The sequence below is a fragment of the Bipolaris maydis genome, assembly GCF_028858645.1.
Source record: "Bipolaris maydis strain C4 unplaced genomic scaffold PSV08scaffold_1, whole genome shotgun sequence".
NCBI lineage: Eukaryota > Fungi > Ascomycota > Dothideomycetes > Pleosporales > Pleosporaceae > Bipolaris > Bipolaris maydis.
In genome coordinates, this window is record NW_027093857.1 from 3,683,080 (window position 1) to 3,695,393 (window position 12,314).

At 47.2% G+C, this 12,314-nt stretch overlaps 5 protein-coding genes across 5 annotated transcripts; 2 read left to right on the forward strand and 3 right to left on the reverse strand.

The window, feature by feature from the left end:
* Positions 1-291: 291 nt before the first annotated feature.
* Positions 292-553, forward strand: PSV08DRAFT_358548 (uncharacterized protein). Its single transcript, XM_014218100.2, has one exon. The coding sequence runs from the start codon at positions 353-355 to the stop codon at positions 503-505; it is 153 nt and encodes a 50-aa protein (XP_014073575.2). The 5' UTR covers positions 292-352; the 3' UTR covers positions 506-553.
* A 1,220-nt stretch (positions 554-1,773) lies between these two features.
* PSV08DRAFT_398488 (autophagy-related protein 27) lies at positions 1,774-3,199 on the forward strand (the record flags this gene model as incomplete). The annotated part of the gene is made up of 2 exons (XM_014218099.1): positions 1,774-2,924; positions 3,004-3,199. Exons 1-2 carry the CDS (start codon positions 2,041-2,043, stop codon positions 3,197-3,199), a joined length of 1,080 nt encoding a protein of 359 aa, XP_014073574.1. The 5' UTR covers positions 1,774-2,040.
* A 395-nt stretch (positions 3,200-3,594) lies between these two features.
* Positions 3,595-5,197, reverse strand: PSV08DRAFT_169165 (major facilitator superfamily domain-containing protein; the record flags this gene model as incomplete). Its single annotated transcript, XM_014218098.1, has 2 exons — positions 3,595-4,471; positions 4,527-5,197. The coding sequence occupies 2 exons, from the start codon at positions 5,195-5,197 to the stop codon at positions 3,595-3,597; spliced, it is 1,548 nt and encodes a 515-aa protein (XP_014073573.1).
* Positions 5,198-5,660: 463 nt separating this feature from the next.
* Positions 5,661-7,224, reverse strand: PSV08DRAFT_358550 (uncharacterized protein). Its single transcript, XM_014218097.2, has 3 exons — positions 7,105-7,224; positions 6,608-7,043; positions 5,661-6,558 (listed from the first exon to the last, which is right to left on the reverse strand). Exons 1-3 carry the CDS (start codon positions 7,152-7,154, stop codon positions 5,938-5,940), a joined length of 1,107 nt encoding a protein of 368 aa, XP_014073572.1. The 5' UTR covers positions 7,155-7,224; the 3' UTR covers positions 5,661-5,937.
* Positions 7,225-8,145: 921 nt separating this feature from the next.
* PSV08DRAFT_169272 (P-loop containing nucleoside triphosphate hydrolase protein) lies at positions 8,146-11,977 on the reverse strand (the record flags this gene model as incomplete). Its single annotated transcript, XM_014218096.1, has 5 exons — positions 8,146-9,047; positions 9,096-9,230; positions 10,076-11,665; positions 11,712-11,815; positions 11,868-11,977. The coding sequence occupies 5 exons, from the start codon at positions 11,975-11,977 to the stop codon at positions 8,146-8,148; spliced, it is 2,841 nt and encodes a 946-aa protein (XP_014073571.1).
* Positions 11,978-12,314: the final 337 nt, after the last annotated feature.

Below are 12,314 nucleotides of genomic sequence, written 5' to 3' on the forward strand. Positions count from 1 at the left end.
CCCCTCCGAGACTTCAAGCGCATCAAACTCCACAAAGCCGATCAATACCAACGACACATCTGAAAAGAGCCCTTTCACAGGTTCTTCTACCTCTCAAGACTTTACGGAAACTCCTCAATCTACCGCTGAACAAACTGTCTCCACGCCAGTGATTGTTATCACTAATCCACACACACCTTCATCCGAGTCTACTCCTCGTCAAAGCCGCTCCGTACTTTTACGTCACCAATCAACAGGTACCTTATCTTCTTTGCAATCTCCCAGTCAACAAGGCTCCTCCAGACCGTCTGACCGTCTACAACGGTCTCATTCTCAACCTCTCGAAGCAACTAGCAACAACACTACAAACACAATGTCTTCTTCCGCTTCTTCTCCTTCTGGCACCTCTACTGCTGGCAGCAACTCTGGATCTGGCCAGGGCTACCAACTGCCTTATGCTCCCTTCCCGTACCCAATGCCCGCTCAACCCCGAGGAGGCCAGCAGCAAGGAGGCCAGGGGAAATAAAGTGCTTTACATGTGTTTCGTTTCCTAATTGCATTTCTCGGGTTGCATTGGGGATTTTCTTTTTTTCCAATTCTCATGATTCGGCATACATGAGCAGTTCACGGCGCAACTCCCTTCTCCTCTCCATCAACAGCATTGTCCGTTCAATTTTCTGCGAATCTCTTTCCATTTTGTCCTTGGTACGCATTCAGCACATTGTATTTTCCACCACCCGGAACCAGCTTCCACCCTTGTTCTTGGATCCTTTCTTGCATCTTTCCAACTGGCAACATTTCACGATAGCACTGTTTCCGTCCTGGCCTGTATTTTCTGCATTCCTAAATCCCTGGTGTTTTTTGTCCCCTTTTTTGAGTTCTTACTTCCACGTCACCACGATCCTTTGGCTTAGTATGATGCGCGGGATATCATCAATTTCTTGTTTGGGTTTAGACTTTGCATTGCTGGCGTTTGGTCATTTTTCCAGTCCTTGTTCAATATCTTGTTTTCATGCCGTGTGTCCTGCACAACCAGGCCACTAGCCTGTTGTTTTTAGTATACTAGCTACATCTAACATGGATAGAGCCTGATGCAAGGGCCGCATAGGAAGACTAGTCGCTCTTTTCTCGTATGTCAATATTAAGAAAATTTCCGCACATTTCCATTACTACATTACTACGTGTTTCAGAATGTGGGTATTTGCTTTGCGGTTCAGCCAGTCAAGCCGGGGGTATACTGGATAGCTTTGCAAGTCACGAACAATGTACCACATGGACCCTAGCCTTTTCTCGACGTGACGGGCTATTTTTAGCACCATGCGCTCGTATTCCAAGGGGAATGCTCCGCGCAGGGCTCCATACAGGGGCGCTAGCAGCCACCAATACTTGAAAATCGATGTGGCTATTGCCTTTATAGGCTGCGGAGTGATACTTGGGTTTGATCTGCCAATACCATGCCGAGAGGACACTATCCCTGATGGTGAAGGTTAAAGTCTCGTGCCAATTGCTTGTCCGTCACGTGCAAAGTCTGATCTGCCACGAGGCGATCTGATGAGGATGCAACAGTACTGCACGTTCCCCGCGCAAAACATTCGGCGCATTGGTGTCTTGACCAAACGCCATTGCCGTTGTTGTCGTCGTCCGTATCGTCAACCCGTGGCTGTGAAGGTGATGGTTCAATGTTTGATGTTGCAGTCGATCGGCGCAGAGGAGACGAGACCTCCGATCGTCTGACTAAGCGAGACAGCCGTTGAACGTCGTCATCCGCGCCAACTTTCCTCACACGGCCCACGCGACAACGCGACACTACCGTCTCGCGCAAATCCCCCCGTATCGCTACTAGTCTTCTTGAACTACGCTTTTTTCTAAGCCTCTGACCCGGCTTATCCGTTGATCGACCTATCGATAAGGCCTCTGAAGACCAGTTGACGACTCGCAGCCTGCCTCCCTGACCTCACAACCCCGTGCTACCCTCGTACCCTCGTATCGGGCCTCGATAGATCGCGCCGTCGCCTTTCCTTGTATCCGACATCACGCCTGCATCACATCGCCACGGCCGTCATGGCACCTTCACGGTCCCGCGCCTCACTACTCTCCCTTCTCGCTGCTACAACGCTCCTCCCCCAGACGGCGTGGGCCTTCGACTGCAAGGACATCCTCGCTGATGGTGCACACTTCAACTTCAAAGAGCTAGGTGGCCCCCATACGGTACACTGGGAAGAGTCAGACCTGGAAAAGGAGCTCAAGTTCAAGTACAACTTCACCCTTGATATCTGTAATGCCCTCAAATGGCACAAGGGCGGCTCGCTCGATACCGAATGCCACCACGGTGCAAGGGTATGCGCTATTAGAGAAATGGTTGATCTCAGCAAGGAGAACAGTACATCCATTACCCCCATCGACATCGCAGGGACCTACCCGATGCAGAACGGCCGAACAATCGACGCCAAGTTTGAGAATCTTGGCCATTCAAAGAGCAACTCTGATGCGCGCGAGGGTGTCCGAGCGACTCTAAACGGCGGTCGATTTCCATTCGATGACAAGAAGGAAGGCATCGATCAGCGGGCCATTATCGAGTTTGTGTGTGACAAGGATAGGTCCGGATCCGAAGGCAATGAGGTGGACAACAGCCCACGTGAGGATGGCGACAAAGACGACAAGGACGGTGATAAGAAGGATGGTGATAAGAAGAATGACGATAAAAAGGACGACAACAAGGATGACAAGAAAGAAGGCAAACTCAAGGCAAGGGAGGAAAACAACAAGGGCAAATGCGAAGACAGCGACGCCAGTCTTCGCTTCTGTGGGTATGCGGTGGAGCCTGACACCAAGGACAAGAAGGTCCGCACACTGCGCTTGGAATGGCGGACCAAATACGCCTGCGCAGATGCGCCTGAGCCCGATAACGGTTCTCACTGGGGCTTCTTTGGTTGGTTCTTCATCATGTACGTGCACCCTTCCCCCCTCCTTTCTTCTTCTCCATCAAACTCAAATTCAAGAAACTAATCATGTATCCAAAAATAGTCTCTTCCTCGCAATCGCCTCATACCTCATTTTTGGCTCCTGGCTCAACTACAACCGCTACGGTGCTCGTGGCTGGGACGCGCTACCTCATGGTGATGCGATCCGCGATATTCCTTATGTTGCGAAAGATTTCGCAAGAAAGGTGCTGGATACTGTGCAGGGTAGTGGTAACAGGGGTGGTTACGCTGCTGTGTAAAACCTCCTTTTCTTTCATCTGTTTTTATTTTCTATTATCATCACAAACATACACATGCATTCGCATCTATTATATATTGATGTTTGAGAGGGTGAGATCACCTGGGGCTGAGTGTTCATTGTATGGAGGGAAGGATCTGGGGTTGAGAAGGAGTAGAAGCGGAGATGAAGTAAAGTACGTTTGCATTCCTTGGCGTGTTTTTGGGGTCCTATGCAGAGATAGTAGAGTCTTTTTTTCAGGCTTTTACATGGAATCAATCTGTAATCATTATCTTGAAGACTTTTTGATTTGATGCAAAAGCAGACCTGGCTATGATACCCAGATTGATCATTGTTTTGAAGGATGTAAAACTTCTCAATGTCATATTAGCGGAAGTTACAAAGCTATCATCATATCTAATTCTCATAACCTGCCTGATTCATGAACGGGCTCCTCGCACGTATGCTCCTCCCGTATCTCAGCAAAACTAACGGAATGCAACTCAACGCCAATGCCACAAAGCCCAATAAACTGCTAGCCCACTGGAAGCCGAGTGCACGATACAAATCCTGAGTTGCAAGTGGCAAGAACGCCGCCATGGTGTTCTCCAGAAAAGCAATGCCGGCAATTGCACTGGCTGCGTACTTTGCATATGCGTCAACGACATACGACGTCACCGCAGCCGTACTGCAAAACATGCCAAAGCCCACAAAAGCAAGCGATATGCTGGGGACAATCCACGGTATGGAGGAATACGATGTCCAAGCAAAATAGAAGAGACCCCCACTCAAGCCGATAAAGGACGCGAGAATGCTCAGGTATAGGCGAGCTTCTGGCACAGGTTTACCTGGGCTTTCCGTATTTCGTCCGGCAGATGCAAAATAAATTCGGTCTTGCACCAGTGATGCAAAAAGTCCTATGAACTCTCCAATCACGACGGCGCTCTGGACTAGGCCTGTTCCAAAGAAGGTCCAGCCATAGAGTTCAGAGAAGACTTGGACTATAGACTGTGTGAACATGAAGGCGGTTCCTATGCAGAATGCGCTCCAAAAGCCGAATGATAGCACTACACCTTCTGTGCAGAGCATACGTGTGGGTCGAACGAGTGTCTCTTTGAGAATGTCGCGGAAACTTGTCTGTTGCTTCTCAGCTGCAGTGTAGACTTCCTTTCCCGTGCTCGCGCGTATATGGCGGGCACGTCGCGTAAGAATAACATCTGGTCGGACTTCTGGGAGCAGCAAGAACAACAGTGGTATCAGCGAGGCGTAAAATATAATCTGGCCCAGGAAGATCCTATTGAACTCGTCAGTGTCTAACATCACACCGCGTACGTAGCTAATCATCTTACCATCGCCAAGTCGTATACCTTACCACCAAACTCCCAAAAACGGGCCCCATATTCAATCCCGCTAGCAATGCAAAGATATATAACGACGTACAGAAGCTATGCACGCGCCCCGGTCTCCAGATGTCGCTTACAATCCCCGACGTGATATTCGCCAGCACACCCGCACATGACCCCGTGATAATTCTCGTAATTATCAACGTAGCGAAATTGTCTGCCACCACCTGTGGAATGATAAAGATGATCATAACAGCGTAGATGATCAGGTAACTCCATCTCACGCCGAAATTCTCCATCAGAGGGAGACCCAGCAGTGGCGCTGCTGCGCCGCCGAGGTTCCAGCTTAGCACCGGCCAGTACGAGTGCGGGAACACTTCATCGCTGACATTGAAGCTCGAGTTTATTTGCGGTGCGGCTGATGTGAGCATTGTGCCGGAGACTTGGACGACGAAGGTCATGCTGCATGCGAGGAGGGTGATGCGCAATCTTTTGGTGGTGGGGAAATTGAAGGGGTTGGAGGGGTCGGAGGGGGACTTCCAAGTGAGATAATCTAGGTTCGAGTCTGTGTTGGCTTTTTTGGTTGGATCGAGTGAGGAGGTTGGAGATGGTGGTTTCTCTTGTGTATCACGTGAGGTGCTGGTTGAAGAACGCGAGGGAGTTGGTGAGGAGTGCATCGTGGGTGTAAAAGTAATGATGAAGTTTTGGATATTCCTGGGTACGGCTGTTTTTCTCTCTCCTCGAGTCGATGGAAATTCTAGGCGGCCCCAAGATGTTGGTCTTGCGTAAAGCGGCAACCACTATCACCAAATATTGATGGAGTACCAGTGATTCGACAGCCTAGACTGTAACAAGACCCTAGGATGAACAAGCTTTTGGATGCCGAGAGATCAATTAAATTATCAATAGTTTAAAAAAGCGGTCCAGGACGTACAGTTTGTATGTAATAGTCGAGAACAGATCATGGAAGCTCGGAGGCGCAAGGGCGCCAGTCTGATTTTTCCCATCACGGGAAAACGGATGATTCATGCTTTGCTTTGCAGTGTAAACTGACTTGGTTGTGTGACATCATACCCTCATGAGGCGCTTGACTGGAAAAATGAGCGATGGGATGGTAACTATAACGTAAGAAAAAGCTTGTAAGCGGGCAAATAGAAGGCTTGGTGGCTGTGAACAGCAATTATTACCCAGATTGGTCAGAACAATTGTGGATCTGACGTAACTTAGTTATGTTATACTGTAGAGAGTGAAATTTCGCAGCTAGGGCCCTAGTAGAAGTATTCCATGATGGTTTTGTGTTGATGGGAAGTCCCAGTTCGACCAAGATACTTAGAGGAGCGCTCGTTACTAGTACTATGCGCCACAACCGAGGTGCATTGCTTCCTGCGCTAGCGCTGGCCAGAGATATTAATGAAGCTTAAACATAGTTCTCACGCGTGCCCTTGTCTGCACTGCGATAAATAGCTTCAATCATCTTATGCCTCACGAGCGCTTCCTCCCAGGTCGTGGTACTGTATCCGTTCTCCGTCCCAATGCCGGCCCACGCGTCCCAGGCTTTCCCCACACTGAAGGAAAAGTCATCTGCCTTTTCGACTTCGACTTCCTTAAGCTCTCCCTCGCCGACTGCCAATTTGACAGATGGCTGGAACATTTGAACATGGCCGCTCATGCCCCCTTCAAGAACCAGAGTACCCTCCGAGCCAACGATTTGCCAGTAGAAGTTATGTCCAGAGCGGGATTGTTCTGGGGCGTATGTCACGGCGACATTGCCACCACCATTTATGAGCGACGCCGTAATGCTGACAAAGTCATACGCTGTCTTTTTAAGCTTTTCAATCGGCTTGCCATCTTCATCGACATGAACAACCTCGGGAAAATTGTTGGACAGGGTAGCAAGAATACCCTGTAATTCACTACCCAAAACATAGCACAATGCGTCAACGGCGTGACCAAAAGGTATAGTCAATAGGTTAGCTCCCGCTTCAATAGGCAGTGAATACAGTTGGCTTGTTATTACTTTTCCTCCGAAAACTAAGCCCTAATAGATTGTTAGAAATGAGTACTGCTTGAGAAATGGATACACTCACGTGGCCGAACATTGTCGTTCCGAGGATTTTTCCCAACTTTCCAGAGCTAACGATTTCCTTCGCCTTAATAATAGACGGGCTTTGACGCGCTTGTAGTCCGACCAAGGTCTTTACTCCCTTTTTCTTCGCTAAATTCACTAGCTCTTCAGCTTGCGCAGCGTTCCGAGCGAGTGGCCACTCGCAAAATACATCTTTGCCTGCTTCAAGTGCTGGCTGGATGAGATCGTAGTGCTGAGGTACATTGACGCTGACAGCTACAATATCGACATTTGGATCTTGAGCAATCGAGGTCGGGCTGTCATGTGTCGAGACGCCGCCCAAGGAGTACTTCTTAGCTGCTGCTTCAGCAGCGGATCGCGAACTGTTTTGAAGGGCCGTAATCTTGTATTTGGAGGTCTTTTGGAAGTAAGGGAGGTGGGATTGAGATGCCCAGGTGCTATCTATTATGTTAGCCGTTCCGTGTGTCGGATCTTTCTCTTTCGGTGCTTAACACCAACCCTTTTGCTGAAAGACCAATCAGGCCGACACGCTTATGTGAGTCTGTCATGATGTTTGGAATAATCGAGATGTGCTTCGGAACGTACGAAGCATAAAAGCATTAAAGTTAAAGATTAGACATCTTTGGTATTTCATACCCAATCTACCTCGGCCTTGCCAATGGCAAGCTCCTCCGCTTTGCCCCACATGGCGTTGCGTGACTGGACAAACTAAAGGCACTTACGACACCACTTACGAAGTAGATCAGTAGTTTCCGCCTAAATTCGTCCGCTCGTTGTATCCGACAGTATTTATCTAATTTTATTGCGCTGTGTGCAATTATTGCAATCTCGAAGTTCTAAATACAATTTTTCGCTTACTGTAACCTGTGGACTCGCATTTCTACTACTGTGCACAATGCCATTCTTTATGAAATCTCTAAAGACAACCTGCAAATGTGCCTGAATCAATCGAATCCCGTTTCACCGATAAACAGAATGCTGTTTATTTTACCATTTTCATGTATTGGTAGGCCTTGTATTGTCACAATTCGAATATATTCCATCAAACAATCCTACAAATACTTTCACACTCAAATCTCTTTCAAGCCTATAATACCAGAAACATATATACTGCACTCAAAAATGCATAAAGCTATCTCTGTGGATAGCACCAAGACGATTTTAAGACTTATTAGGTTTGGTACAGCATCCTCGTCTCGCTATTTCTACAACATATGCGGTACTGCTATCCCAAGCCTAAAAATATGAAGATTAATCAAGACCATGATTAAAATAATTAATGAATTTCTCAGATCAAAATGGAACAGACTCCCAGTAGCTTCATTCTGAAGCAACAAATACGCCAACCCTATCATAAGTTATGGATCAATGCCGAGATTCCAAGGGCCAAAACAGCGACACACTACATAGACTTTTCTTCTCATCATGCTTGAAGCTAAGGCCAGAAGTAACAGCCGCACGCCATTAATCAGGTTACTAGTAATCCTTCATGAAACAAAAAATGAAAAGAATGATTAAATTTCATTTCTCCGTTCGTATCTACATCATTACGCATGCTGCATTCGACATATCCCGCAGATATCGCTCCCTAAACTGTTTTTGTACCAAAATTCTTTGCTGCTCAAGGTCCTTAGTATGGGCTTCCCGTAAAAGCTTCATGTTCTCTCTCTGTCTTTCTTCTTGCTCCTCGAAGCGTTTCCTCGCGTCCTCAATCAACTGCTCTGAGCTGATTCTCAGGTTCACCATTTCTTGTCGCTGCTTTGTAAGACCTTCTTGATATTCCTTCTTGGCTTGTTCTATAATTTCCCGATCTTCCTTGTTATGCTGTTCTCGCGCCAGCCTTAGTTCCTTCTCTAGATCTTTCAATTTTCTTTCGTAGTTCTTGATCAAAAGTTCCACTGTTGAAGCTAGCTCGCTTCCTGCGCCTGTGTCAACGAGGTCTTTTGCTTGGTCAACCATTTCGCGTTGGATGTCGAGTGTGACTGGTCGCTTTCTGGCTATTAAGTAGTTGATGATCTTGGTCGCCGAAGCCTTTCCACTGTCATGGCGATAAACTTTACTGCCGTGATCTATCATCTTCTTCCACAGTTGAGGCTCTCTTTTCAATTGTTTTTCCCTCTCTTTTCCGGCATTCTCGCCGGCTTGTTCCCACATTGTTGTAGCCAAGACTACGCTCGCGAGGGTATCTTCTCCACATAATTTCTGGAACATCTTGATGTTCTTGATGCCGCTGCCGCCGACTCGAAAATCTGAAATTCTCTGAAGGAATATGATACCCGCGAGCTTTACATTTGACACGTGTGCTTTGTTAAGCCAAAGCGCGACTTCTCTTAAGATCTCGGAATCAGAGCGATATGTGTCATCGAATCCTGGAGTATCGACAAGGTAGAATCTTGTACCGTCTTCGGCTTTGCAAGTTGCCACTTGTACTGATACTGTGCCTTGAGACGTTTAGAAAAATGACTTGAATTGAAGATAGCGTCTCCCACATGAGTCCAATCCATGACCAACCTCGAGGGGCGTCTCTGCAAACAGATTCACAAACGTTGTCTTGCCACAGCCGGTAATACCCATCACTGCGATTATGATATCATTGGGCCTCAAGACACAGTCAGCATGCAAATCTAATCAGGGGGTGCAGGGTCGTACTTGAGATTCGGGAGATGAAGTTCCTCACGATGAGGACTGTCTACCCTGCCTCCTCTGTCCGCTGTCATGTTTGCGCAATACAACCAAAATGTTTAACAGAAAATATGAAAAGAAGGTAGTCAGAAGTTGTCGTATAAATGCAACCTCGTAATGTGAATGCAGCATTCAAGTCGGCCTTGCAAGGCAATGTTAGAAGGCAACAATGCATGACTAGGGCTATACGAGCTGGAACTGCAGGTGCATATATGATGCATGCGTGCCATGATCAAACACCATGACCAGCATTACACATCTGAGAGCCGGGCTGTGCTGTTCGCTTTTGTATGCAAGCCACAGGATTAGTAATTGGATGGGTTCACTAATTAGAGATAGGGTTATTTGTACAAATGAACGGCGACAAACCAGCGTCATGATCAATCCACCATATGTGTTCCTGCTAGGCAGCCATTCTGAAGGAGCTGACCGGCGAGCGCCAGCTCAACCGCAGATAATGCGGTTCGTGTAATGTGCATTGCCCCAAGTGGGGCAGTGCATGCACCTCGCTGCGCCACAAAACGACTAAGTTGGAAACCTTTCCCGCAGCTTATAGCCAATAACATGCGTAATATCGCTCCAATAGGCGTTTCTTATTGATTTCTGCGAGTCAGCTCGAGAAATACGGCGAAGAGCAGAGGCAAGATGTATCGGTTCTTGTGGTATACATATCATCTTTGTCTATGAAAAACACTGGAAAATGCTACTAGCAACGAAGCTAAAATCGTATATTAGATGATTGAAAACAGCCTAGTCGTCACATGATTTGTCTATCTTGCCTGATTACGACCGCGCGAAGTCAGTTCGTCATACTGGTTGTCATGATATGAGCCAGATTGAAGTGGAGACTGCCAGACGGATGTATGTGTGGTATCATCATATCTTCGCGGGAGAGAACCTGTAGATGGAGGTATAGTGCGTTTCAGTCCGTACGGATCGATAATGACCTGCCCAGGCAGTGATTGAACTTGGCCAGTTGCATAGCCTGGGGTTATTGGCGTATAAGTTGGAAGAGATCTGTGCTGTGAATGCTTGGGACGATTTGAATTCACAATCCCAACTACATCGTATCCCAGTTGATGAACCTGATCATATCCCTTATTATGTTGGTTTTGAGAACTTAGAGACATGTAGTATGACTTTGTGTCTTGTTCCTCAACATGGGTCATATTTTTGGCGTTCGCTTTCCCGTTTTGGCCGTTCCTGGACTGACTTCGACCCCTTGTGAGCTTTGTGGCTGATCTTTTTGATGTTTTTGCTTCTAAGGGCATTGAGTCCGCACGGCGCGTTATTGGTACTGGCTCCCTTAGATCCTTTGCAGGTGATGCGAGAAATGCCCGCATTCTTCCTACCCAATCAAACTGGTGATTTCTCTTTTCTTTTACACGTTCTCGCAAAGCTTGTTGATCCTCAAGTTCCTTCTGAGCAGCCTCAAGTCTTTTGTTACGCTCCTCTAATTCTTCCATCTTTTCGTTCTGAGCAATTTCCTTCTCGTCTCGTCGCCTATTTTCCTTTTCCAATTTGAGAACCTTTTGCTGAAGCTCATAGGTCACTCGGGTAGACTGTTCGTCTGATATCCTATCCCGAAGTATATCGTCATGCTTTCTCGTAAACCATACCGCTTGCTCATGCTGCATGTCTTCAAGTGTCACAGAAAGACTGCCTTGATCAGCTTTCAGTCGGTTCACTGTAACTGTGCAGTCCCTTATCTCTTCTAAAACTTCGCTCCTGAAATCATCGTCATAGTTGGACTCCTCTGCACTCTCTTCCAGTTCTTTCTTTTGCATTTCATATCTCCTGCGCATATTATCCAGCTCGCCTTCCATGTATTTCCCTGCGGTTGTTTTATCTAAAGTCATCGTTCTGCTTTGTTTCATCTCTTGTTGTAGTTGCAGATAAAAATGTCTTTGCCTGTCAGCCAGCATTTCAACGATATGTCGTGCGCTGTCCTCGTCGTAGTGCCTCTCCATCCGAGCATCAGCTCTTATCAACGTGCCAAAAAACTCTGCTCTTTCTTTCAATGTGTTTTCGCGTATCGTTGCTGCATCGATTGCTTCTTGGGTCTTGATCAGATTCCACATGGTGGTGATGACTGTGACATGCTTGAAGCAATGCTCGCCACAAATCTTTTCAAAAATGCGTAGGCTTTTGACTGAAGATCCTGACATTCGTACATCAGTGATTCGGTGAGCATAGATCATTCCGCCAATGGTAAGTCTGCTTCCAAAGAGATCACTTAGTGTGCAGAGGAAGGATGCAATCTTCTTGAAAACCCCCGCATAGTCTGTACTGGTATCATCGAACCCTGGTGTGTCAATAAGATAAAGCTTCCGTCCATCACTTCTACGGAACTCATAGGGAATGATATCAGTGGTACCTGTAAACGTGAGACCACGAAATTGGGAGACTTTATCCAAACCTACATGATTCTAGCGAATGCCCTATCTCAGCGTCTTGATTGGTGAGCTGGGAAATGAATGTGCTTTTGCCAGCACCGGTGAGACCCATAACCAAAATCCCTATCGATCTAAATGCTCGGTCAGCGTGATGAAAATGGCCCATGTATGCTGTCGACGTACTCAGATGATGAGGCATTCTGCTGGGATCTGTAATGCTGTTGCGATAGCTGCATGATATCTAGCACATCATCACTCTGCTTTCGGATGACAGAATCACTCGAATTATTCATGTCCAAAACTTCTGAACAGTTGTTGTGATAGATGGGAGAACTCTGAGCCTGGCTGCGCAAGTCGCTGATGGTACACGTCCCCACAGGTGACGCTAAAGTGGCCAGGGTATGTCGTCTATGCCGCTTCGTGGTGTTTCCTGTAGCCTAATAAGCGAGTGTAGGATTGCGCAGTGCATACATTAGGCTCAAGCCACAAAATTCGCGCCTGAACCGTTGTGCAGCCATCCGGTCAGGCGGTTCTGACGTGTAAGTTGCTGATTGGCGAAATCCTAAAGACACATAGGAAGCGAGATTCAGCCTTGTCCCAGAGATAGATGCAGTTCGCCCAAGCGACCTC

Coding starts and splice junctions, on each gene's coding strand:
- PSV08DRAFT_358548 (XM_014218100.2), top strand. CDS start 353: ATGTCTTCTTCCGCTTCTTCTCCTTCTGGCACCTCTACTGCTGGCAGC.
- PSV08DRAFT_358550 (XM_014218097.2), bottom strand. CDS start 7,154: ATGACAGACTCACATAAGCGTGTCGGCCTGATTGGTCTTTCAGCAAAA. Junction 7,044..7,104: donor ATTGGTCTTTCAGCAAAAGG/GTTGGTGTTAAG, acceptor CATAATAGATAG/CACCTGGGCATCTCAATCCC. Junction 6,559..6,607: donor GAACGACAATGTTCGGCCAC/GTGAGTGTATCC, acceptor ACAATCTATTAG/GGCTTAGTTTTCGGAGGAAA.